General features: G+C 46.7%; 1 protein-coding gene across 4 annotated transcripts in view; it reads left to right on the forward strand.

The window, feature by feature from the left end:
* The window catches only part of MRPS27 (mitochondrial ribosomal protein S27), an 88,955-nt gene extending 67,063 nt beyond the window's left edge, over positions 1–21,892 (forward strand). For all 4 annotated transcript variants that reach the window (XM_087430210.1, XM_087430212.1, XM_014779691.2 and 1 more), the window contains 7 exons: positions 2,684–2,798; positions 6,475–6,553; positions 9,625–9,740; positions 13,432–13,534; positions 15,841–15,983; positions 17,902–18,072; positions 20,716–21,892. In XM_087430210.1, the coding sequence (XP_087286336.1) occupies positions 2,684–2,798; positions 6,475–6,553; positions 9,625–9,740; positions 13,432–13,534; positions 15,841–15,983; positions 17,902–18,072; positions 20,716–20,955 (967 nt within the window). In that variant the 3' untranslated portion in view covers positions 20,956–21,892. The remainder of the gene's footprint in view (positions 1–2,683; positions 2,799–6,474; positions 6,554–9,624; positions 9,741–13,431; positions 13,535–15,840; positions 15,984–17,901; positions 18,073–20,715) is intronic.
* The last annotated feature ends 5,405 nt before the right edge of the window (positions 21,893–27,297 follow it).

Genomic DNA, 27,297 nt, shown 5'->3' on the forward strand with positions numbered 1-27,297 from the left:
TTTGACACCGATGGGGTACTTTGGGCAGCATATTCATAATGTGTGTTTCCCTCATATTCCTAAATTGATTTAATGTTGTCACTTAGTTGAAAATGTCCTAGTTGTGGTTGTGAATCTGGATTTCTAGGTCTCAGGCGGCAGAGATTGCACCAGGTAACCCTGTTCCAGGATGGGAGGGGGAGAGAACCTGCTAACGACCCCTGTGAGTCTGTTGACAAATCTCTCAAATGTGTGCAGTCCTGAGTTCCATTCTCTTCAGTCTTCTGAGAGAGAGAGTGTGAGGAGACTTCTGCCCCTCCAGGTGTGGCAGTCAGCCTCAGAAGGTTAGCAAATGGCTTGCAACAAACTTCAGTTTGCACTTTGAAGGTCCGTGGCTGGGTCCTGTCAGTCATTGTCATTCTTCTTCAAAGCCCAGAGATACTCTACTGACCACAGATGAGAGAAGGGGGCCTTTGGTTGGATGTGGTCCCTAGGCTTGTATTTGAAAGTCCATCAAAAAGAAAAGTCATAATGTCAGTGGGCAGAAGGTTAGATTTAAAATGAGGGTTAGGTGTAAATAATCTTGAGTAAAGGAGGTAATTGACATTTTTAATTTTTGTTTGTTTGTTTTTAAAGGAAAAATGCACTGAACCTAACAACCGAAAACACCTCTAAGCCACCCGCGGTGGCTTTTGTGTCTTTAGCACTTGTCACGTCCCACCCTGTATTGTTGTTAAACTGTTTGTGTGCTTTTTGTTTTTGTAATAAGATTATAAATGCCCCAGACAGGGAATTTACCTTCGTAAATACCATGGTTGTTAACAACACAATTGGTACAGAATAGCATTAATACGTGTGTTGATTAAAGCTCTTCTTTTATTTGCTGAAAACCTCCTGTGGGCCTCGGGCCGTGTCGTGTCGGGCTCCTGTGGTGGGCCATGAGCTGTGTTGGGCTCCAGGGAGTGGGTGCTGACAGTCTGCCACGGGCTCTCCCTGCCCCGGGGGCTCACAGGCCAGCTGGGAAGCATCACACCGGCTAGGAATAAATCTGGTATTTCACTTGACCTTTTTCTTGAAAAAATAAAATTAACTTTTAATTGGCTGTTACACTTGAGATCTCAGATTTTTCAGTGACGAGAGAAGCTCAAGTAGTTCAGCTATTGATTTTAATGTGAGAGAAAGCATGAAATAATAAGACATGTTTTGTTTGATTTCTGTGCGGGAGATCTCAGTGGATCTAGGAACCCCAGGCGCCTGTGCAGTGCCTTCTCTGGCAGGTCACTCGGATCCTGAACATAATATGACATGTTTCTATCTTTCTGCTTTTAAAGGGTTAATTCTGTAGAGAAAAATAGAGTGAGAGAGACATTTTCCAGCCAAACCTAAGATATTCAAAAGACTGGAAAGGGTGAGGTGACTCTAAATGCTTAAAACATCTTCAGGTCTTATTTTTGCCAAATCTCTCGCCAGACCACTAATAAGTAGCCTAAATTAAATACTGCTGCTCACTCCCTCTCTTTTTCTCAGCTCTTTCTTTGGCAGAGAACCTGTTCAGCAGAACACTGTCCCGCTAGCAGATGGCAGCAAACAGCAGGTGGCGGATGGAGTAACCAGCCTCTGGGAGGCACTGCTGTTGGCCTGTAGCCCCGACTCTCAAAACATGGCACAAAATCCTTTCTCTCCAAGTTTTTGTCTTGCCTTTTTGTTTTTAAGAAAACTGTTTGATTTTTGTGGGGCGAAGAGATTGACGTGCTTTCTGAATGGTTAAAGAAAAGATAAGGACTTCAGCTGACATCATGTGCTGTTTGAGGAACCGTCCCAGTCAAAACAGATAAACAGAGGACTGCAGAGCGCCCCCTGCCGCGCTCAGTCTTGTGGCGTGGACCGCCTCCCAGCAGCAAGGAGAAGCCACTCCACTCCACCCAGGGGTCAGCATGTGCGAGAACCCCAGCAAGAGAGCATCGGGATTCCTTTCCAGTCTGCTCCTTTGTGGGAAAACGCTCACCATCTACTCGTCGGCTGGCGCTGCTGGGGCCTTTAAAACCACACAGGAGCAGCAGGAAGCACGAGGAGGGAGACTGAGGAGCTAGAGTGAGCTGTGCAAGAGGCAGCGGCGTTGTGGATCCGGAGGACCTGAGTGTTCGATTTTACTCCATTTTTGTTTATTTTCTCTTTTTTGTTTTCTTGTGGTTCAGTGAAGTGTCTCGGTCTCTCCTGAGTGCTACAGAAATATCAGTATAACTCAAAGCTGATTTCCCCCCGAGTTGCTGTGCTGTTCTGTTTTCCATTTTTGTCTCGTCTGCTTTATTTTAAACTTCTGAAGTGTCAGCTCCAGCTTCACATCTCTCTCCTAATGAAATATGTATTACATAACGCCATGGTTAGTAGAGCATTTTCCCCAAATCATTTTTCATAAATCTCATGTTAAAACAAGATGTTGAATTAAGGGGTATTAAATAAGGAATAAAATTTTTTATGATATTTTTGTTCGTTATTTATTATTATTTTGCCTTCTCTTGCGCATTTCAGACTTTATAGTTAATGAGTTTTAGCCTCAAGTTTTTATCAGCTGTTGGCTTTTATGACTTTTGGTTACATTGCGCGTCTGGAAATCCCTAAGGAAGGACCTGCTGATGGAAGATGTGCTGCTATGTTGATGGTTAAGAGTTAACACCAGTTTTCCCTCTTCTTTTGCTTTATTTAGATTTCGACACAGCCCCAACTGCTGGTACCTGAGAGACTGGACCATCCACACGTGGGTCAGGCAGTGTCTGAAATACGGTGCACAAGACAAAGCCTTATACACCCTTGTAAATAAGGTGGGTGGTTTCCTGGCATTTGTGGCTTGTTCTGAGTTTAGATGATGTGGTGTTTGTAGCCTTTACGGTACAGCAAAGAATAGTACAAGAAATAACTTCTAAATATTCTTTGTTCTCAGATATCCTTTTTAGAATGGAGCTGGATATAAATTAATCAACACATTAAAAATAAAAATTCGTGTAGCTGCTGCTTTTCCAAGCATAGTGACTCAGAACTAGACAGGTAAAAGCGAAAGGGAATCCAGTCCCAAGAACTCATTTCATTCTTGATCCCCAAGCCTTGCGTTTCTTGCCTGGTTCCCTTTGGTGAAGGTTAGGGAAAAAGACATGACCGTTTTGCTAGAATGTGATTTCCAGATTATTCAGTCTATCTTACACACTTTTAAAAAGACAGTATTCCTAGGTGACTCAAAACATGTCTTCTGAATTCCCTGACTCCTCTTCTTCAGCCCCAGAGCCCCCTATGATTAGGGTCTTTCTGAATGCTACACTCCACCCAAGGGTTGAGTCTTCATTACCTTCATAGTAGGAAAGAAAGTACAAAATAAGAAAATTTAGAATGTTATTATTGTGAGTCTCAAGCTACAACACTAGTTTGACCCATACAAAGATTTTAACAGTATTTTTATGAAAATGTACTATTTCGATAGTGTCACTGGACCTTGTATGTTATAACTGAAAAGGAAATACTAATTTTGTTTTGGGAAGTTTTTGCTCCCTTGACTTGGGCCCAGTTCAACTTAATATACATTGCAGGCAGTTTGTGTGTGAGCCATTGCATTGGGTATGACATTGTCTACAAAAATGAATAATGTCCTATCCTTGCCCTCAGGAAGCTTAAGCTAATTTAATCAGGCAAATAAGCAGGTTCACAGATACATCTAATATTAGGCCCCAGGGGAAGGAGTGGATTAAATCCTGCTCTCTTCAGTTCAGACTTTAAAGACACAGATTATACTCAAAGAAGAAGATTCCTATGAAAACAAAAGAAGAAGGGTCTAGAAAGGCAGAAAAGTCTATCTCATTTTCTGCTGCTCCTAGTCTTTTAATAGAAAGAACCCTGGACAAGGAGTCAGAAGATCCAGGCTGTAACCCCATAAGTTCCACCAATTGCCTGTAAATTCATGCAAATAATTTTATCCTTCTAGGTTTTAGTTTTTTCAACTCTGAGTCAAGTGAGTTGTACTAAATCAGTAATTTCCAACCTTGGCTGCCGTTAGAATCACACAAGAAGCTTTTAAGATTATAGGTGTTTTTCTCCACCCCCAAGATTCTAATTTAATTGATCTTCCTGGAGCCCAGGCATTGGTATTTTTTTAAATAGGTTTTTAAAATCTTTTTTAAATAGACTTTTTTAGAGCAGTTTTAGGTTCATGGAAAAATTGAGCAGAAGGTGCAGAGAGTTTCCATATGCTCCCTGTCCCCACACAGGCACAGCCTCCGCCATTATCAACATCAATCACCAGATGGTACATTTGTTACAATTGATGAACCTGCATGGACACGTCATCATCACCCAAGTCCATAGTTTACATCAGGGTTCACTGTTGTTGCTGTACATTCTGTGGGTTTGGACAAATGGATCATGACACATGTCCACCATTATAGCATCACACAGAGTAGTTTCACTGCATGAAAATCCTCTGTGCCCACCTATTCATCCCTCATTGGTATCTTTTTAAAGCTCCCACGTTGGTTCTAATGTGCAGCCAGGGTTGAGAGTCACTGACAGTTGATTTCTAAGGTTCCTTCCAGCTTTAGTGATGTGTCATTCTAAAATAGTTTGTTTTCACCCAGCCCCTAGGGATCAGTGCTGATTTGGAGGACTGCTTTAAGAAATATAGACACTGCCCATGAGCTTTTGGAAACAATGGCTTCTCCGCTTGTTTCCGTTTCGGCACCTCTGAGGCACCTCTGAGGCATCCCGTATAGCCTCCTAGTGGCAGTGACTCATTCAGCTGTGATTCGAAGCTGGCCATTAGGACAATCAGTCTCTCAAGGGAGTAGAGTTTGGAAGAATTCCTCAGGGGTTTCTGTGGTTTTTGGGGAAGAATGGGGCGGTGTGTGTGGGGGGGTGGTTAATCACACTGAAGTAAGAATTTAAAACAAACAAAAATATAACCGCAAGCTAGATCATTAGTAGTCAAACTTGATTGTGAGCTAAAATCGCATGGGAAGCTCACTAAAACTTCAGGTTCCTGTGCCCCGTTCCTGGAGATTCCAATTCTATAAGTCTGAGGGTTGGGAATCTGCAGTGTTAAAAACCTTCCTGGAAATTTCTGAGGCAGATGCTAAAGGGCCCCCATTTTGAGAAGTCTTGATTCTCAGATACTCAGCTACTTGTGGACAGAACGTCCCAGGAACTTGGTTAGTAATATTTTGTTGGCATATTTCTTGGGTCTTTAAAAACCAGTCTGAGAGACAAGAGATAACAAGTCCTGGTGAGGATATGGAGAAAAGGGAACCCTTGTGCACGATTGGTGGGAATGTAAATGGTGCAGCCACTATGGGAATCATGGAAGTTCCTCAAAAAATTAAAAATAGAACTACCGTAGGATCCAGCAATCCCACTTCTGGGTATATATTCTAAGGAAATGAAATCACTGTCTCAAAGAGATGTCTGCACTCCTGTGTTCATTGCAGCATAATTCACAATAGCCAAGATACAGAAACAATCTGAGTGTCCAGTGATGGATGAATGGATAAAGAAAATGTGGTATATATACACAATGGAATATTATTCAGCCGTAAAAAGGAGATCCCACCATTTGTGACAACATGGACGAACCTTAAGGGCGTTATGCTAAGTGAAATAAGTCAGTGAGAGAAAGACAAATACCCTGTGGTCTCACTAATATGTGGAATCTAAAAAAGCTGAACTCATAGAAACAGTGTAGAATGGTGGATGCCAGGGGCTAAGGGAGGGGGAAATGGGGAGATGTTGGTCAAAGGGTACAAACTTCCCGTTGTAAGATGGATAAGTTCTGAGGATCTAATGTACAGCATGGTGACTATAGTTAACATTACTGTATTGTAGATTTGAGAGTTGCTGAGAGAGTAGATCTTACACATTCTCCCCACCACCACCACCACAAAAAAAGTATAATTACGTGAGGTGATGGATGTGTTAACTAACCCTATTGTGGTAATCGTTTTGCAATGTACACGTGTATTAAATCATCCTGGTGTATACCTTAAACTTACACGGTGTTATATGTCAATTTTATCTCAGTAAAGTTGGGCAAAAAACACTCTAAGGGCCAGAAATGCTACATGGTGTGAAAATGTGTGCTTTCTCATCGGAGTCCATTTTTGTGTTGATATTCACACCTTACAAAAAGAATCGCTGAACCAGTGGAGCACGTGGTGGTTTTTTGTTGTCTTGGTTTGGTTTGGGGTTTTTTTTAGCCATGATGAGGTGTTAGAATTGAGCTATATTTTTCACGTATCAGTTGTCTTATGCCAGACACCCACTCACAACTTTCTCACCCTGACCAACAGTTCCGATTACAAACTTCATGAGTCACAGCTTCTGTTTCACTGTCTCAGATGCTGTAAAATGATAGTCAAATATTTTAAAGCTGATGGTGGCAGGTTTCATCCTGAATAATATATAGGCATATAGTATGAACTGAAATCGGTGGCTGTTTTTCTCTTATTTTCCTTTTCATTACAGGTTCAATATGGAGTTTTTCCAGATAACTTTACATTCAATTTACTGATGGATTATTTCATAAAGCAAGAAAATTACAAAGGTAAGAAACCAAACCCAGGTCTATTTACAGTGGAGCTTCAGCTCCCAAAGGGAAGTAATATAGGCACTTTCCCTTTTTTATTTCTTAATAACGTCTCTTTATATCACTCTTTCGGTCAGAAATAGATGTGAGGTTGATTTACCAAACCACTTGGCCAGATGGGAGAATCATATCCGGGGTTTTTTTCCCCTGAGTTTCTCAAGTTTATTTGTTCACGTCTCTGTAGGCAAAGGACAATGGCTTTAGTTAAGCAGTAACCTGCCTGAGCTTCCACGCCTGGTTAAGATTACAGTAAGGCACTTATTAGCTTGACTTCCTTTGGCACCACTTGCTAACTTTGTTTTATTTAAATCATAGCTGTTGTAGCATGTAAAATGTCAAACCATAAAATCAACTGACTTTTCCGGGAAAGAGCAGTGCCCTTGCTTTGAAGGAAGGTCATTTCAACCCCCAGGCTTTTGTTTCCTTATCTGTAAAATAAGTAGATCGCTGATCTCTGAGATCTCTACCCCCAAAATTCTCTGATCCTGTGAAATTAATTTAAGGTGACACTTAGCTTCAGCTGCAGTAGGGAGGCCAAGGAAAGACGGGGATTACAGCAGCCTCTCCGGAGCAGTCAGGCGGAACCCTGCCAGTCTGCAGTGGACAGGGGGTCAGAGCAGAGCCCGCTTGTGCTTGCAGCCGAGTTGGTGAAGAAGGGAGGAGGGGGGGATGTTGGGGAAGAGGGGAGGAGGAGGCCTTGCCATCGTGTGAGGACGCACACTGGCTTTCCGCCACCACCGTCTCATCCTCAGGCTTGGTGCTGAGGAGCACAAGGGGCCTGTGCCCGTGTCGGATAGTTAACTGCCTCAGAGATAGGAATGAGCTGGTGGTTACTGGCGCATTTATGACATCTCTGATTCCTGCCCTTGAGCTCTGTTCCCTCCTCCCTGCACGCCAGCCCCCTCGGCCTTTCCCCGTGCATCTGTGGTCAGTGCTCAGGCTGGGACGGGCGTTTCTGCACGTGGGGTGGCACCTCTGCTTCTCTTTTCTGGACCTCTGCCTCATCTTCTTCCCGTAAGGCTTGCAGGCGCCGACTGCCAAAGAGTATTTGCTGTATGTTATTTTTTGAAATGTTAATTATCCCTTGTTGTCCGTTTCTTAAACACAGTTTTAAATATGCATTTCCTGAATTCAACTAAAAGATAATTAGCCTACACGTTTCATAATCTATTCTCTGTGAACATCAGATTTAAGAATCCATATTACTGTGTCATTGGAAAATCATGTATTATTAGTTTTCTCCCTCAGTCTCTTTAAAGGATATGTTGGAGAGTCAAAGGAGTTTTGTTGTTGTTGTTTTTTCTAAATGCAGAATAAATAATATTGAAGATTTTTTAAAATAAAGTTTTAATGATTATTATCGTTTATAGCAAAATTTAGAAAATTTTTTTTTATTGTTGTTAGGATAGGAAATATCAAATAATAAATAATTATGGAGGAAAAGTAAATTAATTATACAGGCCAACCTAATTTTACTTCCCAAGCTGACTGAAATGCAGAATGTAAATAAAAGTTAAAGTAAATTTGATTTATCTTTCTTGTGTAATTTTGGATTCAGTAATGAACAGGTGGGAAAACTATTTTGTTTAAACTGGATTTTTTGCTGTAATTGTGTTCTTTTAAAATATTGGTTATTTGGGGTTTTTTTGTTAATCTCTTCCAAGTCCTTATTTTGCTACTCACTTACTAGATGACTTCGTGGTCTGCCTGTCTGTCTCACATTCCCCATTTGCAAAAAGAATACAGAAATTCTTGCCTCTGGCCTCCTTCAGAACCATGACGACATGTGCAAAACCAGCTGGCTAGGAACAGCTGCAAATCAGTGCCAACTCTGACAATTATGGGTAAATGCAAAAATTGGTTAACGCAGCAACTCAGTCAGAAACATTTGTGATGCCTGTGTTATGTGCAGGTACCGTATTTTAAACCAAAACTAACACTCTCTAATTTAACAGCAAATATGAAGGGAAGGAAATCGTTTGAACTTGATTTTCTTGGCTTCCATCTGTGTTGTGGAATATTGGGGGAAAATAAAAGTTGCTCGAGGTCTGATCTCCTGTGATCAGCATTCGTTTGGAAATAAATGTCTCACATTGTGAGTTACACTCAGGGCTTATAATCTATGAATGAGCATTTTCCTGTCCATTCTTTCACGTCTTTTAAGCTCAGCCTGGTTGTCCTTTTTATAGTCATCAGGTTTCTGTCTTTGAAATAATACGTGACATTTAGGATTGTGTCTAGCATTTATCCTCTTTTGTCCAAACAGGGAGAAGGTTCCAGAACACAGAATGGGGCAGTCAGCCCAGCCTCTGCTCTGCTTGCCAGGGTGACCTGGAAAATAGATTTGCCTCCTTTCTATATGCCATAGCTCTTCTAGCTGGTGGACATGATGCCTTCAACTTGCTTCACAGTTTATGAGCCATCTTCATATGTATTATCTCATTGGACTGTCCAAACATCTTTTGAAATAGATGGGACAAATGGTGTTTTATCATTATTATGAAGATGATACTGGGAGGAATTAAGTGGTTTATTGATGTCTTGGAGGACACTGGTGCAGTAGCACCTGGTTCAGTACATCATGGCAGGTCCAGTAGAGGCTGAAGGCTGGAGGAGCCCTAGTTTGTGGAAGAACTGGGACCAGAGCCCACGTTGTCTACTTTTTAATTCTGTTGATTTTTCTATCACGCCCTACTTTTGTTTTGAGGAAGATCAGCCCTGAGCTAACATCTGTTACCTTTCCTCCTCTCTTTGCTGAGGAAGATTGGCCCTGGGCTGACATCCGTGCCCATCTTCCTCTACTGTATATGAGATGCCACTGCAGCATGGCTTTGATCAGCAGTGTGTAGGTCCGCACCTGGATCTGAACCTGCGAACCCTGGGCTGCCGAAGTGGAGCGCTCGAACTTAACTGCTACGCCACCAGGCTGGCCCCCTCATGCCCCACTTTTTAAGAATTTTTACAGTTAAATACAGATTTGGTGATGTTACCTAAAACTTCCTTTCTTTTTTACTTTGATCTTCTTGCAGATGCTTTATCCGTGGTTTTTGAGATCATGAAGCAAGAAGCCTTTGAAGTACCTTCCACCCAACTTCTCTCGCTCTATGTTCTATACCATTGCCTGGCAAGGAAGACAGACTTCAGTGTAAGTGCCCTACCGTAAGGCAGCTCTGAGGGCCTCAGGAAAAGCGAGCAGTGGCTGCTCAGTAGGGATGACGTGGCCGGAGGGAGCCCCACCCTCAGAATCTGGAAGAGGTATCTGATGGTGGCTCTGAGGCCCTGTACAACCGGGAATGAGTGTTCCTTCTGCATGTTTTAGTTACTGGTTTCTAACAAAGTGGAACTGGATATTCCTCTACTTGAAAGAATCTCAAGTGAAAGTCCTTATGCACATTTTGAAACTTGAGCTAGGCTCAGTGCACCTCAGACGTTCAGAAATGGGGAATTGATAGTGAGAGCTGGATGTGTCCTACCAGAGAAGCAGTGGGGCAGCTGGGTTTGACCGCAACTCAGGTATTAAATGCTGATTCTTTGGTTTGTATCAGTATTTTCCTCAGGTTGCTCTGGGTCCGTCTAGAATACCAAGTTTTGGTTTAGGCTTGTTCATTGTTTATTGCTATTCTAAGAATACCTAATATTTAAATAGCACTGACTTTACAGCAGGCTGTGTTCTTGGTGTTTTAAACTCATTAATGCATTGAGTCCTCACACTCTATGCCAGTGAGAAGACTGGGACACAGAGATGTTCCATGACAGCCACCCAGCTAGTAAGTGGTGAAGCCAGGCATGCTGGCCCTGCAGACTGCCCTTCACCTCAAATGTCACATCAAAAACACGAGTGTGGGTAGCAGCTGAAGGGCCCTCTAGTCTGCCCGCGTTCTAAAGAATTTATGGTGTATTTAGCTTTCCTTGGATGAGTGTTCCAGCCTCTGGCACACCTCACGTCCTTAGTTCATTAAATGGACATTGAGCATCCACCATGTTCTGTGCATCGCCGAGTGCTGGTTATACAGTGGGGAGCAGACACCTCCTGCTTACGATTTAAGATGAATACAGGCATCTAAAACAAAACAAACACACGAATATGAAATTATGACTGTGATGAGCACTACAAAGACATCCTCTATTAAAAGCCTATATTGTAGGGACTTTTTGTTTGTTTGTATTTTAAACTTAGGTTAGGAAAGGCTTCCTTAAGGAAATATTTCTTGAGTTAGTATTTGAAGGATGAATAGGCATTAACTGGCTGAAGAGTGGAAGAACAATCCAAAAAGAAGAAATAGCATGTGCAGAAGCCCTGTGGCAGAAAGAACATGGTGAGTGGAAAGGGGCTGGAATAAGACAGGAGGATAATGCAGCTGCAGTGGGGAGAAGGGTGGGAAGGACATGGGGTGAGAGGCAAGGTTGGGGCGTGCTGGTTGTGCTAGGCCGTTTTGTCTGTGTCCTAAAAATAGTGAGAAGCCACTGAAGTTTTTAGCAGAGAGAGTAACATGATCTGATTTGTGTTTTGAAAAGATGCCTCTGACTATAGCGTGGGTAAGAGATTGGATCGGGCCAGGTGGCTCTGGCCAAGCACTTAGGAGGCTGTTACGGTGTCTGAGCAGGAGGTGGGGTAGCGTGGGGACCAGAACGTGGGTGAGAGCAGTGGGAACACACTTGGGAGGCAGAGGACACGATGAGGAACCGCGTGTGGAGGCGGGGAAGCGAGGGCACAATCTTGTCTCCTCGGTTTCTGACTCGGGTGTCTGGACCGAGGGGTCGCCATGTGTTTATAAAGGGAACTCTGGAAAAAGACTGGGTTTTATGAGGAAAGCCATTAATTTGGCTCTGAACATGTTGCATTTTGAGATGCCTTTGAGACAGTCGAGAGATTCCACAAGGGAAATTGGGATCTTAATGGAAAAAATCTGGACTGGAGATATTATTTGTACATCCATTTGTAAATGTCTACAAATGAGCCACAGAGCAAAAAGAAAAATCAGGAGTGTGTTGGACCACAAAGCCATGGGAAGAGAGTAGTCTACAGTATGGGAATGCTCCAAGAGGGTAGATGAGGTGAGGACTTTCTGAAAGTTCATTGAATTTAGTGGCACGAAGGCACTAAATTGTGACCTTTGTTTCCATAGAATGATGGATCGGGAGATCAAATTGGTGTGGATTGTGGAGTGTTTGAGAGGTGCAGGAAGGAGACAGCGAGTGTGGGCAAGCTGTGAAGGGGAGTGGAGGGGGAAGGGAGGATGAGGGTTTGCTTTGTATTAATGGGAAAGGCAGAAGCATAAAATGGGAAAACCATGAGGACCTTGGTGAAATAGCACCTGATTTAGTCCCTAACAGTACAGACGGTAGAAGCTAAAGGCTTGGAAGAGACCTAGTATGTTAACACATAAGTAGATTTCATGTAAGCAGCAGTGGTTTACTATTCCCAATCATCAAAAAATCTCTAAGACATCCGTTTGCTTGTTTTCGTTCATCTTGTTTAAAGTCCTTCTGGAAGTGTTGCCGTTCCAGGCGCCACCGCCACCCCTGCTCAATTCCTCACTCAGCAAGGACGCTGCTCATCTGGCTTTTAGCCCGTTACATCCTGATACTATAGATCATGTTTTTCCCTAAAGAAAAGAAAAAATGTTTGTAAGACTTCTTATTTATTGTTCACTGGGCCCCTTTTCATACAGCGTATGTGGGGGGAAAGCCAAATCTCAGAGTGCTTTGCTCTTGAGAGTGGGTGACCCCGTCCTGAGTTGCCGGCTTTTTCACTCGTCTGTGACACAGAAGCGCCAGGGGAGGCTTTGTCTGTCTCCCAATGTCTTTGCTTTTTTCAAAGGTTTAGAAAAACCGTAGGAAATTACACTTGGATTGCACAAAGGCCCATTCACAGTAAAGATGTTTGGGTGCCCATCAACACCTAGGGTGCCTCACGTACACCTGGCTGCAGCTGTAGCCTGCACCCACCATTCTCCACTTCCTCCCTGGCCTCTGAGTGCAGAGGCCAGTGCAGGCACCCGAGCTTTGTGTTCTGTGTTTCCAAGCTGGACGAGGGATCCAGCCATGTGCACTCATGGCACCAAGAAGATCACAGCTCTCGTTGTTGGGGGATTGCCAAGGCTGTCCTCAGGGCCCTGCGTCACAGCGAGTCCCTGTCACTGCTGCTCCGGGTCTGTAGCAGGCTTAGCAATGCTGGTGTTTTTGCCCCTCTTTACCATGTCTCAAAAGGCTCTAATTTGATTGAAGTGTAATTTTGCACCCTGGGTTGAAAGAAATGATCACTAAGTGTTTCTGATTGCCTAATTTATTTTTGAGAGGCACGTATCTAAAAGCAACCTAATAGTTGTATTTATTTTAATGCTGTGAAGTAGAAGGAGTGTTACCGTTGCTGAATTGTTTAAAATTCAGAAGCTTGCTCCATGGTGTCGTAGCGATGGGAGTGAGTGTGAGGCTGACAGCAATATAAGCTTCACTGATTGTCTCAAGGCAATGTTGGTTCACAGTGCACTCTTTACTTTTGTTTTGTTTTGCTCTTCTGATTGTAAAAGGAACTCTTATTCATTGCCAGAAATTTGGAAAATAATGAAAAGTACAAAGAAGAAAACCAGAATTGTTCATAATTTTACTACCCAGAAATCTGGTAATGTATGGGGTTTTTCTTTTCTGTATTTTTCATTAAACATAAATATCTTTTATTTACAAAATTTGGATTATAGTGTACCTATAGCTTTGTATTTTACTTTTTTTACTTAATGCTATGACATGCTCTTTTTCTTCTCTGTCATTAAAAATCATAGTTTTAGATAAAGTCTTCATTGCTTGGCTGGACTGTGATCTGGTATTTTCTTTTGCAGTGGGAAGATGAGAGGAATTTTGGGGCATCCCTGTTACTCCCAGGCCTCAAGCAAAGGAACACAGTGGGGCTGAGTTCCCAGCTGTATGGCCTTGCACTTCTTGGTAAGCTGAGTGATCCTTCAGGTATAGCTCTTCACGGGTAGAACCGATGCTTTCTTCTCCTTCATAATAAAGTTATAATTTGATTTAAATTTAGTGAAATTCCAATATAGCTTTCACTTTTAGACGTAAAAATAGCCCTTATGGTGGCCTTAGAGCTAGGACCTAAGACAGGGAAGAGGGTTCTAAACCTGTCACCACTGGCAAGGTGAGAACCAGTTCTGGTGGCCACAGATTATAGTTAGTAGTCATCAGGGTGAGGAAGGGATAAAGAAAGAAAAGGTCTGGGGGCCGGCCCGGTGGGATAGTGGTTAAGTTTGCGTGCTCTGCTTCGGTGGCCCGGCGTTCGCAGGTTCAGATCCCCGGTGCAGACCTACACACCGCTTGTGAAGCCATGCTGTGGCAGCATCCCATATATAAAACAGAGCAAGATTGGCACAGATGTTAGCTCAGGGACAATCTTCCTCAGCAGAAAAAAAAAGGAAGGAAAAATCTGACCCTCTTTTGGGAGAACCAGCCCATAGAATCTTTCGCAGTATTAACAGAGTTCTTTCTGTCTCTTTACACCTAAAGTCCTGGAAGTCAGAAGTTAAGAGTCAGGTTGGACCCACATCCTTGGTAGTATTTTCAGGGGAGCAGGAGAAACTCTGAGTGCGTCTCGTAGCACTTTGGGAGAGCAGGGAGTGATGCTTTGGGACGATGTGACTGGACCCTCCAGGGCGATGGTAGCCTTACTTTAGTGTCCATTGCACTGAAAATCAGACAGGTCAGGACGTGAAGCCTTCTGAGGAGTGGCCTCAGACCTGGTTGTGTGGAGTTGGGCAAGTAGTGATTAACCCAAATATGCAGAGAACGTGCCCTGATTGACAGAGGTTTCCCACATGCATATTGTTTTTCCCTCTTCCTTCTCTCTCTCAAGCAGAGAGGTGTGAGAAAGCACTTTGTCTTGATCATAGGTTGCTTCTGCTTACCTTTGTTTTCTGAAAATCGTCAAAGTTATAGCAGTTTGGCTGCTTTTGAAGTTGACCATCACCAACAAAATGTAGCGTGGCATTCTTGGATACTGATTCTGATAGAAACCAATCAGAGAGCAATTTCAGAGTTTATCAGACTCACTGTCAGACTAGCAAAAGAGTTGACCACTCTTTAAAAATCATTTCTCCTTATTTGCTGTCTACTTTTGACATGGATTTACCTGTTTTTCCTTTGCTTCAGATGAGCATTCAGGACTGTTCCACTGCAGGAATTGTTCAGGATGTTGTGAGGCTCAGAACACGCATGTCGTGGTGTTGTTTCTGAGCGGAGGCCTGCGCTTTGGGGCTGGCGGCTGTCGGATCAAAGCTCTTTGCTCTGACTGTGCTGTGTGTGTAGCCTCTCTCACCCGGTGGGAGCAGCTTCCCGGAAAGTGACTGCAGTCTAGACCAGCATCTTAAATGTGTAAAATTAGCTGTCGCCTGATAGGCTTTGTCTGCTTATCCTGCTTCGGCTTTCCCGAATCCTCCTTCCGGGAAAGATAAGTGAAGGTGCATGGATTTAAGACCTGGCGACTCAAGGTGACTTTGCTCGTTGGTGCAGAGAGGTCTTCTGTTCGACGCAAACGCAGAGACAGCCTCTCCCCACGCGAGGGCCCTGCTGCCTTGGTCCCCGTCCTGAGCGCCAGTTGTCGTGGTCTCAGGTACCAAGAGAAACGCTCGTGTCCTGGGGTCCAAAAGGATGATGAGGACTTTATGCTTTAAGTGCTGATGAAGCTCAAATAAAGGAAAGAAGAGCCAACAAGACTTTTTTTTTCATAAGGGCAATCAGTGGGGTATTTTGAAGCATTTTGAAAAATGTCAAAATGTTTCCTGGCAGGGAAGGTCGTCAGATGTTGGCAAGATTTCCGCTTTAAGAAAGTTGTGGAGTTTCTTTTTCTGAGGAACATTTTGATCTTAAAACAAAAATAGTATTTCACTTGTCTGACTTGTTTTGTTGGGTGGCTCCACTGAGAGGCAGAGATAGCGACCTCTCTAAGTTTCCCTCGGCCCTATGACTCATACATCCTCACAATGATGTCCCGCAGTCAAAATGAACAAGAAAATCAAGTTGGCACAATTTTGTATTAAAAAACATGTACAGTGAATTTTACCACATTCTTCATCATCTGTCTGAGATGTCAAGTCCCTGGGTAGTTGAGGCTCTTGGTGCAGATTTGAAATGATCCTTCTCCATCTAGAGCTGCCAGGCGCCTGTTTACTGTGCCTTCGTGTCTTCAGTCTCAGACGCAGTGGGAGGCACGGCTGAGCCTTCTTCATTGTTCCTTTTGGCCACAGGGAAGGTGGAGTTGCAGCAGGGGCTGCGGGCTGTGTACCAGAACATGCCTCTGCTGTGGCAGCCAGGCTACCTCGACCGAGCCCTTCGAGTGATGGAGAAGGTGGCCTCCTCCCCAGGAGACGGAAAACTATGTGGAGAAGCGGTATGTTCCTGGGCCCTAATTCAGTGGGATTTGGCCATCTCCTCTTCCCCACAAGTCCAGCTTTGAGTGTGTTTCATTGTCTTCCCCCCTCACTTCTACTTTCTCTATTTCTATACAATCACGTTCTTATCCAGTTGAAAAGGAATGAAAAACCACCAACGTTCTTGGTGTTACTGACAAAAAGCAGTAGAAAATAAGATACATGTTGAGTTTATAGCTCACTGTCTAGGAGGAAACTATTTCCCTCCGCTGTAATTCAAACTGAGTTCAATAAAATACTGCCCCCTCCCCCCCATAAAATCTCAGTAGGAGCTCAGGAGAGGCTAAGATTTCATTTTAAATTTTTGGCATTTCTGTACCCTCATGTAGTCCTGGGAGACTACCTGGCAATGTTTTCCCCCATAAAAGCCCTCAAGAAATGAATGTAGGGACTGGAGATGGCACCGGCTTTCTTTCCTTTCACTGGACCATTCTGTGGTGAACGCACGATGCTGAGGAGCTGGATCAGACATTCCTCCCAGGGTTCCAGGGCGTTCATGTCCTCTGGGCTAGGAAACTGTCCTCCCGCAGCCTCCAGGCTCGTCACTCTTAGTCACCTGGGGCTCGTGACACCGTGCAGCTACTAGACTTAGCTCGGGCTGCAGCAAGCGTGGCATCTTACAGCCACGTGACGAGACTCACCCCATAGGGAGCCCAGCCTCACTTCTGTCCACGCAGCTTTTGTGGCCAGAGTGAGGCCTGGAAGGACACTGGCTGTGTCGTCACCAGGCTGTGAGTGTTGATCGGAGCCGCGTACTCGTTTGAGCCTGATCGCTAGGACTCAGGCCTTGGCTTTCGTCTCAGTCACGGGATCACAAGGCTGGTGCCTCTCCTGGCTCCTTACGCTCGTGTCTGGTGAATCATTGTGTTCTTTGCCAGACCTTCGCAACAAAGCATACGCATCTTTAAGTGTATATTCATGTTTTAACCCTGCAGTCAGTGCTGGTGATCAAAAACAGAGCTGTACAGAAATCCTTTACGGGGAAGTGTTCCTTCCCCTCTGAGCCCGATTTGCGTTCTCTGCGTTCTGACTTAATAGGAGCGTGATTCAGACGTCAGCCGGAACAGGATATGTGTTGGGTTTGGGTCCAATGTCTTAGTGGAATTAAAAAGCATTGGAGTATTTTCTGGGTTTTTGTTCTAATACAACGTGGCTGGAATGACCGGCACCCAGGCCGCTGCTCGTGCTCACCTTGGGGTTGTCTCTGTCCCATCTCTGTGGGTTGAGGGAGGTGTGCCTCAAACTGAGCGTGGTGGGGGAGAGGGCTCAAGGCAAAAAGACGCCGTCTGTTTTATAATTGACTTACTTTCTAAGTCACGGAAGTCCCGTTGCAGGGGCTCTCGTGTGCCTGCCGGGTGGTTGCCAGCAGCTTGTGTGCCCGGTGCTGATCCCTGACGTACAGCCACCCCGTGAGCTACGCTCTGCAGGAGGCCTCGCCTGGGCTCAGGGGCTTCCCCTGCATTCCGAATGGCCTTTTGTTGGCTGTGGTCTCTAGTGGTTTTTCTTTCCCTTTCTCTCAATCCCAAGCCGATTGAGGAGGAACGGCGGGAAGGGGAGGTACTTCAGTGCCTGTCGAACACGGTCTTGGTTCCTGCCTGGGCGATGAGAAGCACAGTCCACGGGCAGTGCCGAGTCCCTCCTGCAGAGAACCCTGAGCTCGCTTATTTGTGCCGTTTGTTTTCTGATGAGTTTGCATGCCATCTGACAGTGTTCCTAATGGAAGGCCATGTGGCCGTTTCTGTGTCCTGTAATTTGGTGGGAGGACTCTGCTCGTGAGTGTAGAGCCCAACTTTCCCTTCCTCTCCCTTTTCCACCGCCCTTCCCAGTGTGCTCAGGGCCGCAGGATGTTTAGTCCCCACCCCTCTTTCTGCTCCGCAGCTCGATGTGCTGGACAGAGCGCTGACGGCTGTGGCCGCTCCGGCCCACGGGTCTTCAGAGGAGCAGCCCCGAGAAGGTGAAGACAGCCAGAGGTCAGAAGAGCTGGTGGAACAGATGGACGTGGAGGAAACGGAACAGTCCAAGCTTCCCCAGTACCTGGAACGATTTCAGGTGAGTTGCAGCAGAATTGAGTCCCTCTCGGCTGTGCATTGGGCATGCTCCTCTGCCATGGTGATAGACAGGCAGTCCTTTCATGCATCAGCGTCACACACAGGCATTAAAAACTGACATCAAAAGTTACATTTTTATGGCTTCACGCAGGAAGTGGTCTTAAAAGAAACAAATGGTATTTTTATGCTTTTTGTACTTGAGCTAATCGGTCACAGTTTTGTTCCCTAGGCAGCATGTCATTACCCTTTCCTCCCTGACGTGTGCCTGATGGCTGGGTGAGAGCTTGCCTCCTCATAGCAAGCACCTGACTCCAACCCCGGGGAGAAGAGCTGAGCATTTCTCCGTATTGCACTGAACGTGGGTGATAACCCAGAAACCCCGGGCAGAGATCACAGAACCACATTTGAGTATGAAGTGTGTGGAGATCAGACACAGGTGTCTTCTCTCGCTCGGCTCTGTGGTGTGCACCGGGGCCGTTAGGAACACTCGCTTGTACTGCATGGAAGATGTGAACAGGTTTCCACTGTTCCCTGTCGGAACAGCCCTGAGCACTCGGGCCACCGTGTAGCTCTCACTGTGCGTCCCAGACACTGTGGTCAGTCAGGAAGGAGGGCGTGCTCAGAGCTGAAACCCTTGCCCTCTACCGTGGCTTTCTTTCTCGTCTATTGAGTGCAGAGAGAAAAAATGCTGCCTGAAGGAGGATTCTTGATGTAAAGCAGAAAACCTTTCCATCCATCCCAGCTGACCTATTGTGTCATTTTGGGACAGAGGGATATAAGCTTTGCCAGATGATTACATTTACATCTTGTCAGTAATTGTATTGAACCAGCTGTGGGAGAACCATGTCCCCATGTTATAAGGGGGACTCTGTTGTGCTTTTCGCAGGTGTTCCTCCCAGTACTTCTGTCAAGTCATGCTCAGCTTACTTCTGATTTAAGAACTGAGAAGGAAGGGTCAATGGATGTTCCCAAGGTACACAGAGAATGGGCAGCTAGTTTAGGAATTTACACACCTGTTCTTTCCTCTTAATTTTGCAGACTTAGAAAAGCTGAGAATGAAAAGTCTACTTAGCCCCATAGATTATTATTCACAATATTCGTATTGACCAAGGCGGCCACACCACTCCTGGAATTTACCACCTCTGTCTCTTGTTTCTTATAAATTTAATCTCGGAGAATAGAAATCTGAGCCTGCATTAGATTCTCAGCCCTCACTCTTCCACAAATGCGTTTTTTTGAAAATCAAAAAAAAAAAAACAGGGCCGGCCCCGTGGCTTGGTGGTTAAGTGCACGCGCTCCGATGCTGGTGGCCCGGGTTCGGATGCCGGGCGCGCACCGAGGCACCACTTCTCCGTCCATCCTGAGGCCGAGTCCCACATACAGCAACTAGAAGGATGTGCAGCTATGACACAACTATCTACTGGGGCTTTGGGGGGAAAAAATAAATAAAATCTTTTAAAAAAAAAAAAAAAACAAAGACATAGTTACTGGCAGCTAGCTGTGGGAGGCACCACTGCGTGTCCTTATCCTCCCGGAGCGCTGCTGGTGGGTGCTGCCCTTCACGTCACATGACACCAGGCTGAGAGAAACGAGCACACAAGTGACTGACTTGGGATTTGAGCAAGTTTGCTGCCTCAGTTGAGTCCTTATTCTGGTGTCCCAGGCTGTCTCCTTGGCCTCAGACCACATGGAAAGTGATATGACAGAGAAATCATTTTCATTTTATGTTTCCTATTTTTCCTGTTGCCTGATTTTTATTAGTCTCAGGTAATGTTTGGGGCCCATTTTTTTGTGACTGACCCCTCATAGTGGGCCTCTGGCCACTACTTGAAGCCCATGGACCCTGCCCACCTCCCGCCCCCAGCTGGAGCAGGCCTCATCGCTGTGCTGGTGAATTCCTGTTTGTGGCCCGTGGGGCCGTGTGGTGGAAGCTACAGTGGGGCCGTAAGTGGCTCTCTGATGATCTACGTCTTGAAGCACTTAAGTAGATTAGTGTTTTTAGCACTTAGCTTCTCCAGGAATACAATACGACCAAACCAAGGTGCCGTTTCGGATGCAGCTGTGAGCCGTCAGCATGTAGAGGCTGACCTGCCGTGGCGCCCAGCAGGTGGACGCCTGTAACAGTGCAGGCGCTCCCGGGAGCTGTTCGCATGCAGTTAGTAACACGTCCTTGGAATGATTTCCGTCTGTTGAAAGGACTGCCAGTCAGGCGGACACTGATCTCAGTTACTCTGAAGGAAGAGCTGTGGAGGGCGTGCTCCGTGCACCTGTCCGCTGCTCTGTCGTGTTGTGTGCATCTGAGGGCTCTCTGTTCCTGAGTTTGCCACTTGGTTTGCTGCAGGTCAGAGGGGATGTAGGTCTGTTGTACTGGTGCCGTCTTGGTGGTTTAAAACGGGAAGTCTCAGCGTGTGGAGTTCCAGTCCCTGTTTGTGAGTGAGAGGGAGAAATCACACGTGGTGCGTCTTAGCAAGATTGCTGGGCTGAAAAAAAGAGCAACGGCCAGCAGTGCCTGGGTGAATGGCAGCTGACAGGTTCCGACAAAGCGCCTTGCCTGCAGGCCGAGTGGGCACCGGAGTGACCTCGTCTCTTCTCCGTATTCCTCACCCACCTGCCCCCTTCTCTCTTTTTTCTTTGTTCCCAACAGGCCGCACATTCTCAGCTTCAGGCTCTGGGCAGAGTTGAGTCGGGAAGCCTTTTGACTCTGACCACCCAGCTTGTCCACGAGCAGCTCCCCAGCTGTGAAGCAGAGGACATCGCCACCTATGAGCAGAAGCTGCAGCAGTGGCGTCTGGAGTGGGGATGCCTGGTTCAGAGGGAACGGGAGCAGAGGGAGAGGGCGAAGCAGGAGCACCAGGCTTGGAGAGCAGCCAAGGCGTCTGCCTGACGGGGCCCTGCAGGCCCCAGCTCGCCCAGGACTTCACTAGACCCGTCACAGCCTCAGTCCCTCCAGCTGTCTCCTTCTCCTGAAGCCGGCCACTTGTGCTTCAAAAGCCTTGGTGTTCTACACGTTGAGACACTATGACTGCCCATCCAGGTGCCAGGAAGGGCTGTGGGACTGTGCAGGTGGTCACACTGAAGCCACCAGCTGAAGACCTGAAATCAGGGGCTCTCGAGGCTGATGGTGGGTGTCCCAGGCACAGCAATCAGTTGTGAACATTGGGAGTCCTGACACCTCGCCATGGTGGGGGGTTGAAGAATCAGGTCTCGAGCGCAGGCTTTTGAATGGGCTCTCTCCCCAGCCGAGGGGAATGTGTGTCCTGAGCTCTTGTCACCCTTGGTCCCCTCTCTGATGCAGGCACTCAGCCCCACACATCCCCTCTCCTCCCACTGGGTCCCACCCTCCCAGACCTGAACTGGGGGAGTTCAGCACCAGAGCAAACACAAGACCCACTGGTGTTCCCATTTCAGGACCCACGGTGGCTTGTGTAGGACGTCAGGGCTTAGGAGGAGAAAGCCGGCCCTAGCTCTGAGGCCTCCTTGTCTCAGCTTCTCCATCACGTCTTAGCACTGTCTCAGCTCCTTCGTCAGGTGGGTGCGGAGAGCCTCCTGTGTACACGCACACACGTCCAGCTTGTGAAGGCATGTTTCAGTTAGAGAAGCTGGAGAGGGTGAGAGGTGGGCTGGGCCCGCCGTGCGTGGGAGACGTGAGTAGCTGTCAAACAGGCAGGAGGTGGAAGGGTCCTATCTGAAGTTTCTGGTGGGGTGGGGTGCGTTGGGCAGCTCTGGTCGCTATGTGGTTTTGCCTTTCAGGACAAGGGGGTACTTTTATCCGGGATTGTGCTCTTTATCAAGAACCCGTGGAAATAAATGTCCTGGGATGATTTTGTGTATTCTTTATCTCTGGGGAAGGGAGGGGCAGATGGGGAATGTCACCATGGTTATAGTTACTATGATTTTGAGCAGCGTGTTTGCAACCCTCCTTCTCCGTTAGACTGTGGCATTTATAACAGCCGCCCCACAGCCACCGTTGAGGCCTTGCTGTGTGCCCACTGCTCGCGGACCCCACGAGGGAGGTACTGTCCTTGTTGGTGGGCGGGGAAGCGGCAGCTGAGCCCCGTGTCTGCGGTGGGCGCGTGCTGCTCCGCACCCTGCGCGTTGCCTCCGCGTGTCCCCGCACAGGGCCCTGTGGACCGGCAAGGCCGGGTCTTAGCTGGGCGGAGGGTGACGACCCAGAGTCATCTCCGACAGGTGGTTTAGCACGGGCAGGGCTTCTTCAGCCCCTCCCTCGTGACAGCAGGAAGGTTCAAGATAAGTCAGAAGGCACCTTTTGCTCTGTAATTGACTGACCGTCACACGTGAAGCATCTGGTAATACTTCAGCTCGTGATTTGCCATCGTGTTTGCTCCCCATCTGTCCCTGTGACACTTGGCTTCCAGTCCTTACCAAGAGACCGCTTCCCCCTGTGCTGCTGCCCAGCGGGGATCTTCCTGCTGCCAGATGCCCTCCACACGTGCCCCATCGCCCAGCTCCCCCGTTGGGGGTCTTGCCCCTCCCTCTGATCTCCTGGGCTGTAGACTTCCCTCCCCCTTCCTGGATGGTGGTGACATCTGATTGCAGTTGTCCTCTGTCTCTCCCCATTACTACCCTCTGTATCTCTTCCACATGGATGGAGAACCTGCCCTGGGTACCCTGGCCTCTGGTGCTGACCTGAGCTGTAACAGGTGACCTTCCTTCCTGCTGACCTACCTACCTACTCCTACTTAATAGTCACACCCAGACCTCTAGCCTCATATCACCATTCCAAGGTCTTAGAGCCTGAAGTCCCGTTCTCCCAGTCTTCCCTTTCTCTCAACCCATGACTCCTGCTGAACCAGCTTTTCCCTGTTACTTCTGCCTGCAAAATTAGCCTTTCCCTTGTCGCTCAAACCCTGGATCTCCAGGATTCAGATGCTACTCACCTTGCTGCCAGCTGGGCCCCATGGTTCGCCATCCCACTGATGCTTCTTGAGCATCTTTAATTCCCTCTCATTCCCTTTATCCAGGCCACTTGCCACCCTTGAATCTACATCCTTAGAGCCACCTGCTATGGGTTGAATTGTGTCCCCCAAATGTTGAAGCCCTAACCCCCAGTACCTTAGAATCTGACCTTAGTTGGAGATAGAGTCTCTACAGAGGTAATCAAATTAAAATGAGGTCATTAGGGTGGGCTCTAATCCAATAGAACTGGTATCCCTATAAAAGGGAAATTTGGGCACAGACACACAGAGAGGAAAGACAATGTGAAGACACATGGGGAGAAGACGGCCATGTGACTGGAGTGGTGCGTATACGAGCCAAGGAATGCCAGCCAACACCAGAAGCTGGAAGAGGCAAGGGAAGGTTGTCCCTTACAGCCATCAGAGAGAGCGTGATCCGGCTGACACTTGGATTTTGGACTTCTAGCCTCCAGGACTCTTCTGTTCTTTGAAACACCCACTTTGGGGACTCAGTTACAGCACCCCTAGGAGAATAACACACCACCATTTGTTTTCTTCCTGTTCTTCTGACCTTCTAAGTGTTGTTGTACAAACTCGTAGTATCAGGCTGATTGATTCCTCCAAACTCACAGCTGTCCTCTTCAACTCAGTAGTCCTTTCGTTTATCTTTCACTCACTTTCATTTCCACCCCATTAGCTTTTCTACTCTGCTTAAGCCCCAGACCCTCGCCCCCAGAACTATAAGTAGATGTTCCTTCCTCCTACCTTATCAAGAAAATCTAGGGCACATAGTGCAACCTCAGTCTCCCTCCTTTCTAGCTTAACTGTTCTCTCCATCGTCCCTCCTCCTTCCCAAGGTAGGTGCTTCACTGGTGCCTGATGCCATGCCTGCTGCCTGTTCCAGAACCGGCAAGCCTTCCCTTTCCATCTCGCTTCATCTCTGCTGGTTTCTTCTTCCAAGTCTGCAGTCTAATTGAAGACCTCTTTCCCTTTTAGAAACAAAAAAGCCTTTATCTTGCCATCACTCTAGCTGCTACCCTGTCACTCCCCTTGCTTTTGTCACCAAACTTCTTAAAAGGGTAGCTTCACTTACTGGCCACTTGCTCATTCACTAGACCCTGAGAATTTGGCTTCACTGTGCTGCCATCAACTGCAATGATCCCTTCCCTCTGAGATGCTGTGCTCCATTGAGCACCACCGACTGCCCTTGGATGCTTGGTGAGTACAGCAGACAGACGGTTTCTGTCCGAGCACCTCTTTCATGCACTCACCAGCACTCATGTGGCATATACTGCATGCACGGCACCATGCTGAGTGCTGTGGAGTTTATGCAGATGAGCAAACTATAGATCCTACCCTCAAATAACTTGGATCCTAGTGAGGCAGAGGAGGATGGCACATACATGCCTATCAATGCGCAGCTGAAGAGTATCAGAGAGGCACCGAGAAAGCGACATGGGTGTTCACGGGAAATCACGGCTCGCCCAGAGGTGGGAAAGCTCCGATGAAGGGAAGCATCCATCTGCTTTGTGTTCAGTTAGTCACTCAGGTCTGTCTCAGGCTGTCCAGGGTAGAGATGCCCCCTTCTTCTCCACAAAGTCTTGTGTAGAGTAGATGTTTAAGAGAAATTATTTTAAATTGAGCTGCAGTGAACAGTTCAGACTAAACCTGTTTTGGCCCATACCCTGCACCACCTTGGACCCCCACAAAAAAGGAAGAAGAAAAAGAAAGGCAGAGTGATGGAAGAAGAAAAATAATAATGAGGAACAAATCCCTCACCCTCATCCGGGGCTGTGCTGCCTGGCACCAGACTTTGCGTTTTGTTCTCATGCCTGCTAGCTGGCCGTGGGGATCAGATACGGGTGGGAAAGTTGAAAACTGTTTATTACGGTCGTCTTTTCCCTCTGAAGGAAATGGCATCCAGTGAGTAGAGGCCAGGGATGCTGCCCAACATCTGACCGTGCGTGGGACCGCCCCCACGATGAAGAACTGTCTGGTCCAAAATGTCAGGGGTGCCGAGGTAGAAACCCGGCCCAGGGTGTACAAGCAGGGCGTCCACAGGAATCACTGCAGTGATGAGACCCAAGAATAGTGTTTGTGCAAACGGCTTGTTTACAAATGATGTTTCTCAGGCTAGAAAGATAATTAACATTAGTTGTTTCTTGTCGAACTGAATATGAGTATAAAATCTGCGCTGGTGTAGGGTGGGCCATTATTCTTCCGAAACAAAGCCCATTACGGGAAAGGGTAAATGATGATTTATAGGATTTTGCTGTCTGGGGATGTGTAACTGGACCAGGAGGCTTGAGTTCCAAAATGAAGCTGCTGTGACCTCGCGTGAGCCAGTGGGACCCGGAACCTTCCGGGGCATGCGTGGGTGAGGAAGGGACCAAGTTTGAAAGGGGCTCAGAGGGCTTTGGCTTTAATGAATCATAAAAGCAGGAAATGTGGTGTGATTATATTTTCATTAAATAGTTATTAAATAAACTTCAGAGCTGAACTTCCCAAACTCTGAAAATGATCGATTTTTAAAATCTTGCTTTAGAAAATGGGGCAAGAGGAGTGCTTTTCAACATAGTTATGTCAGGAAAATTGCCTTTTATTCTAAATAACAGCTTCTGAGCTTTGAAGAACCTTTTCTTTCCCCGTTGATCTGGCCTTCCGCTGGCACTGCGTGCTGCCATGAGGATCTCGTCACCTGCGTGGCAGCAAGGGAGTCCAGACAAAGGTGGCGGCAATGTCTCTGAGACTGCAGCCGCTGCCACCGGGATTTTGTTTAAAACAAAACCGTCACACTTAGGCTGTGTGTTTATTATGTATGAATGTCAGGGGTTCCAGATCCGAGCTGGACCCGTTCAGAAAACAAAGGTTATTCTGATAAAAGCACCTGCAAATAAATTCCGTCATGAGCATTAAGTGCTGGATCAAGGACTCGGGGACAATTCCTAAAGGATTTATAAAGGGGACATTACATCATCTGACACACCGAGTGGTAGGAGGGTTTCGCTTGCTTGTTTGGTTTCCATGATGCTTCATCTCTACAGAGTTCAAAATTATAATCCTTAAAACCCCCTCTGAGGTCAATGTGCCCAAGATGGTCTGTGGACTAGAACGAGAACGCCCACTGACAGTTTCCTGCAACCACAGCGTGTGGGCCACTGTTGGGTGCCGGTGTTTTCCAGGCTCTGGCTCACGAGCAATCATGTACCCATCTTGATTACCAAAATTATATTGAACAACTTCTCTTTGTGAATGCCCATTCCTACCTAATTTAATCCTACCAAATTAAATAAATCCTCTCTAATCCTCACAACCACCCTGCAGGGCAGAGATTACTACCCTCATTTTGCAGAAGAGAAAACCAAGACTTATGTGACTTGCCTAGGGCCACACAATTAGTAAGTGGCAAGGACAGTGTTTGAACCCAAGTTTGTCTGATTCAAAACCACTTTCAGACAACTACACCATATAACCACAGTGCTAACCTGAGACTAAATACATTCATTCCTTCTACAAGTATTTATTGAACACCTGCTATGTGTCAGACTGTCAAAATAGACACTGAGGATACAGCAAGGAACAAGATGGACAAAGATCCCTTCCCTGGTGGCGTTTACATTCTACAGAAGGAGACAGTAAGTATGTAGTATGTCACATGGTGATGTGTGATGTGGAGACACAGCAAGGAAGAGGAGAAGAGCACTGGTTAAGTGGTGGGAGTTGCAACTTAAAATAGGTTGTTTAGGGGGTCAGCCGCGGGGGCCTAGTGGTTAAGTTTAGCACGCTCTGCTTTGGCAGTCCCCGGGCACGGATGTTAGCTCAGGGTGAATCTTCCTCAGGAAAAAAAAAAATAGTGTGATTAGGGAAGGCCTTCCTAACGACTGGACAAGGACTCCTGGGAGTGAGGTTGGGAATCACGGAGTCGCCTGGGAAAGCACAGCACCGGAGGGGGCACAGTCAGTGCCAAGGCCCAGAGGGAAGCGTGCGAGAGTGGCAGCCATAGGGAGGCCAGCGTGGCTGGTGTGGAGTGTGTGAGGCAGAGAGGGGCGGGAGACGAGGCCAGAGAGACAAGGCACAGGAAGGGACGGACAGTGTCAGAGCCCCTCGCCCATTAGTAAGGACTTGGGCTTTTACTCTGAGCTGAGAACTCATCTACAGTTTATGAGCACTGGGTGGCATGATCTGACCTAACATTTTTAGAGGATTACTCTAGTCTAGCTGCCACGTGGAGAATAAACTGGGAGAGGGAAGATGGAAGATCAGTGAAGAGGCCCCTCCAGGAGAGAAGGGATTGGCCGGGACGTGGGTAG

Source organism: Ceratotherium simum, chromosome 4, assembly GCF_057802395.1.
Source record: "Ceratotherium simum simum isolate JZ-2026a chromosome 4, ASM5780239v1, whole genome shotgun sequence".
Classification (NCBI taxonomy): Eukaryota; Metazoa; Chordata; class Mammalia; order Perissodactyla; family Rhinocerotidae; genus Ceratotherium; species Ceratotherium simum.